At 34.4% G+C, this 4787-nt stretch overlaps 1 protein-coding gene across 1 annotated transcript; it reads left to right on the top strand.

Annotated features, from left to right (window-relative positions):
- The first annotated feature begins 366 nt into the window (after positions 1–366).
- Positions 367–2873, top strand: LOC112653587 (protein DEK). Its single transcript, XM_025437831.3, has one exon. The coding sequence runs from the start codon at positions 477–479 to the stop codon at positions 1608–1610; it is 1134 nt and encodes a 377-aa protein (XP_025293616.1). The 5' UTR covers positions 367–476; the 3' UTR covers positions 1611–2873.
- The last annotated feature ends 1914 nt before the right edge of the window (positions 2874–4787 follow it).

Genomic DNA, 4787 nt, shown 5'->3' with positions numbered 1-4787 from the left:
ACCCAGGGATCCCTGAACTGTGTTCTTTAGACATTGTTACATTCAATATACTCAGATGGCTTTAAAGCAAAGTGTTGTTTTGTTTATTTATCCACTGATTTCTAGTTGTATGGGGAGCACCATCTCACATCCTAGCTGGAACTGGATATATCAAACACCTATCTTTAATTTTATAAAATAGACCTCAAAATTTTCTATTTTAATGGTCCCATTCTAACTAAGAGGGCTCCTGTCTATATGCAGAGTTGAGGTTTTCCCTTTATTGTCAAGGAAATAGATCTCCTATTATGCAAAAGTCATTGATCAACCAACATGACTCTCTTGTCACACTAACATCATTTCCCATTTAAGAATCACGAATGGGAAGACAGCGGCCCGCGCGCCTCCTCCTCGGCGCTCGCCGCCGCCGCCGCCTCCCGGAGCGTCTCCTGCCTTCGCGCGCCAGGCCCGCGGCGGCCGGCACCGGCGGTCGGAGCATGTCCTCGTCGGGCCCAGCGGCGGACGGAGACGGCGCCCCCGCCGCGCCCGCGGCCGACAAAGAACCCGAGATGCCCGGCCCGAGAGACGAAAGTGAAGAGGAGGACGAGGACGACGACGAGGAGGAGGAGGAGGAGGAGGAGGAAAAAGAAAAGAGTCTCATCGTGGAAGGCAAGAGGGAAAAGAAAAAAGTAGAGAGATTGACCATGCAAGTCTCTTCCTTACAGAGAGAGCCATTTACAATTGCACAAGGAAAGGGGCAGAAACTTTGTGAAATTGAGAGGATACATTTCTTCCTGAGTAAAAAGAAAACAGATGAACTTAGAAATCTACATAAACTGCTTTACAACAGACCAGGCACAGTGTCCTCATTAAAGAAGAATGTGGGTCAGTTCAGTGGCTTTCCATTTGAAAAAGGAAGTGCCCAGTATAAAAAGAAGGAAGAAATGTTGAAAAAATTTAGAAATGCCATGTTAAAGAGCATCTGTGAGGTTCTTGATTTGGAGAGATCGGGTGTAAATAGTGAACTGGTGAAGAGGATCTTGAATTTCTTAATGCATCCAAAGCCTTCTGGCAAACCATTGCCAAAATCTAAAAAAAGTTCTAGCAAAGGCAACAAAAAGGAACGGAACAGTTCTGGAATGGCAAGGAAAGCTAAGCGAACCAAATGTCCTGAAATCCTGTCAGATGAATCTAGCAGTGATGAAGATGAAAAGAAAAACAAGGAAGAGTCTTCAGATGATGAAGATAAAGAAAGTGAAGAGGAGCCCCCAAAAAAGACTTCTAAAAGAGAAAAACCTAAGCAGAAAGCCACTTCTAAGAGTAAGAAAACTGTCAAGAGTGCTAATGTTAAGAAGGCAGATAGCAGCACCACCAAGAAAAATCAGAACAGTTCCAAAAAAGAAAGTGAATCCGAGGATAGTTCAGATGATGAACCTTTAATTAAAAAATTAAAGAAACCTCCTACAGATGAAGAGTTAAAGGAAACCGTGAAGAAACTATTGGCTAGTGCCAACTTGGAGGAAGTCACAATGAAGCAGATTTGCAAGGAGGTATATGAAAATTATCCTGCTTATGATTTAACTGAAAGAAAAGATTTCATAAAAACAACCGTGAAAGAGCTGATTTCTTGAGGCAGTGGAGACAGAGGACTTGTCCCATGGACGTAAAGATCTGATTTATACCATTATACCAGCAAAGAGAATGTATTTCCTTTTCTAAATCCCTGCAAGCATTGTGTTGGTACAACTTACTGCTGATCTTTTTATCTTGAGTGTTATGTAATTTGAGTTTGTTGTTTTAAATTGCATTTCTATGCAGTTTTAGTTTAAAATTTTGCATGGCAGTCACTGTTCCTTGCTTTTATAGTTGTATTTTGTACATTTTGGATTTCTTTATATGAGATCGTAGATTCTCGAACTGTTGTAGTTTTTAGCGCGCTTAGTATTCGCTTCAGACATACTTTTAATCAAGTAGAATAAACTATTACTGACATTTATACATGCAGAGACTATGGCAGTATTTAGTATATGAAATATTTTGAATACACATCTGTCAGTGGCGGTGTGTTCATCATATTAAAAATATACAGGCTTCAGCTATCCAGATGATTAAATTGGAAATTTTCTGCTGCATGTGTATATATGTCAAATTGTCAGCATGACAAAAGTGACAGATGTTATTTTTGTATTTTTAAAAACAAATTTGTTGTATATAAAGTTTTTTTATTTCTTTTGTGCAGATCAATTTTTAAACTCCTCTAGGTAGGTATCTTTACAGTTAAACTTTGAAATGTCAGTGTTCGGCCAGATGGTATGATGGAGCAGTGAAAGTCAGAATTCAGTGGAGAAAACACTGAAGGAACAAATCGTTCTCTGCTTTGCCTCAGAAGTGTCATCAATTTGTAGTTTTAGTGTTAACTCTGCAAGTGTCTGTAGATACATTTTATATTAAGGATCAACCAAATCAATACATCAGAACTTCAAAATTTGGGGACAGGGTGGAATCAATTAAGTACAAGCACATTTGGCATATAATAAATGAACTGATTTTTAACTGCTTTTGCCCATCCATATAAAATGCTGATATTTACCGGAAAGGGGGCCACCTCTATGATTATGATAAACGTACTGAGTATAACGCTAGAAGACAATGTGTAGGCAATAGTGGGTATCTCCGACAAAGTATTTCTCAGAAGTGGTAAAAAGACTTATTTTTAACATTAAAGAAATTTAATGTATTTGTGGAATCAGGGCTTTTGGGTTTAAATTTTGGCCAATCAGGATTCTAGGTGATCCAACATGCAGACCACTCCTGAATGAGACTGTTTAATCTTTTAAATTGTCTTAATCAGTTTATTAAATCTCAATTTTAAAATAAAACCTGCTACTTAACAATTAGGCCTTTGATAAATCAGTTGAGTGATTAAATAAAAAATCCATCAGTAGAACCAGAAAGATAAAAATATGTGTTGACTGTTAGGTATTTTAACAGGTTTGACTTGTTTCTTGATAAATACAAATGAATGGCGTAAACAACTAAATGAAACCTAAGAATTGGCCTTTGATTTTAAATATTTAATTTGTTCCTATAAACCTTGTCAATAAAAATAATAAATCCAAAAAAAAAAAAAAAAAAAAAAAAAGAATCACGAATGGGTGGTTGGTAGGAACACCTGTCATGGCAAAACACATAATGACTGCAACTTCTATGTTAGAAATTCCTTTATCTCCTGTTATGGAGGGCTTGTTTGTTTGTTTTTTTGAGTAAGGTACATTCTCCAGTGCTGATGGAATTCATATTTTGCTAAGTTTAGTCACTAAAATCACTTTCTAATTTAACATTTTCCAAAGGATTTTGGATAATTTAATATGAATATGTCAAAAGAAAATCAAGTTATTTTTGCTTTTGCATTCTTGTGGAACAGCAGTCATCCAATCATTTTCCAACTCTCTTTGTTAAATAAGATTTAATTCTTCAACTATGCCCATAAAATATAAAGATGACTTTGTATTTGTCCTTTATAAAAGTATCAAATTAAAGACAACTGCTGTAACATGTGAGTAAAATTAGAGATCTGTGGATATTATGTTTAATCTTGGATTTTTGCCAAATTTCACTTGGTTCCCACCAGATCACTTCAATAACCTACATTAACAAAATACTGTTTTATAGTATGTGATTTGTTCTGATAAGAAGCATACTAAATTACTGATTTCTCTTTAAATATATTAATTTTCATAACAGAGAACATTTTAATACTTTTAACAAGTTAATTTTTAAATGTTTTCTAAATGGTTTTAAATTCATTATAAATATCCATTTTTATAAAAAATGGATGTTTTATCCATTTTAATTTCTGATTTTAATCCGCAACCTTGTAGGCTTTCATAACCCTTCAAAATATATTTGTACATATTTATTTTCCATTTTTAGTGAAAGAATCTTTAAAAGAAAGTACTTTGTTAGTCCATTAGTATAGACCAACCATCTTTAAATATCTGAGAAGACATATCATCAGTCAACTGAACATGTTGATATGAAACATAATTGTTTCTGCTTTAAAATATATGAATAAGTGATTAAAATGTTTAATAGTCATCTGAATGTTTGACTTATTCATAGAAGATTATCTTACTCAGTCCCTATTAATATTTTAAATAGCCATGTAAATCTATACAAGCTGTAATCCTTCAGGTTAAGGTAAAAAAGAATATTGGTTATAAAACAAAAGTAATTTATGCTTTTAAAAAAGTCCATATCATATCAATATTTTGCTTCCTTTCAAAATGTATTTGGCTCCTTCATTTTTATACAGTTTCTAATAACTTAAAACTCCCCTATAAATAATACTAATTCTTTCCTTGTCCATATTAATAATTTTCTATGAAATGAAAGCTAAAATACTTCAGGTTCAGAAGAAATAGCAGATAGTAAAAGATGAGAGTAATGGGCAAAATGAAATTATTACAGTCACCTTTTGCTATAACATTCCAAACTTTAGAACCAGTTATGTATAAGGCTGTTTATATGAGAATTTCTTACAAATTTGTTTTTTTAATAGATGAAAGTTTAATTTCCTGCATTATATACCTATCAGTATTGTAATGATTCACCAACAATGGAAAAATAAAGAGAAACAGAGAGAGAGAGCTAAGATATATATATACATTCCACTAAAGTAGAGAAACCTGCTCTAAGAGATAACTTAGACTCTGAATGATGAAGTCGTTAGGGGAAGGAGATGCTATCGTGTGCTAAAAACCAAAACCCACAACCAGTCTCTTGTTCAAATTAGGCTTGGGAGAGCG

The sequence above is a fragment of the Canis lupus genome, chromosome 3 (assembly GCF_003254725.2).
Source record: "Canis lupus dingo isolate Sandy chromosome 3, ASM325472v2, whole genome shotgun sequence".
Classification (NCBI taxonomy): domain Eukaryota; kingdom Metazoa; phylum Chordata; class Mammalia; order Carnivora; family Canidae; genus Canis; species Canis lupus.
This window is presented reverse-complemented; position numbering and strand designations above follow the sequence as displayed.

Bases quoted from the DNA above. Each gene is read 5' to 3' on its own strand.
- LOC112653587 (XM_025437831.3), top strand. From the start codon at position 477: ATGTCCTCGTCGGGCCCAGCGGCGGACGGAGACGGCGCCCCCGCCGCG.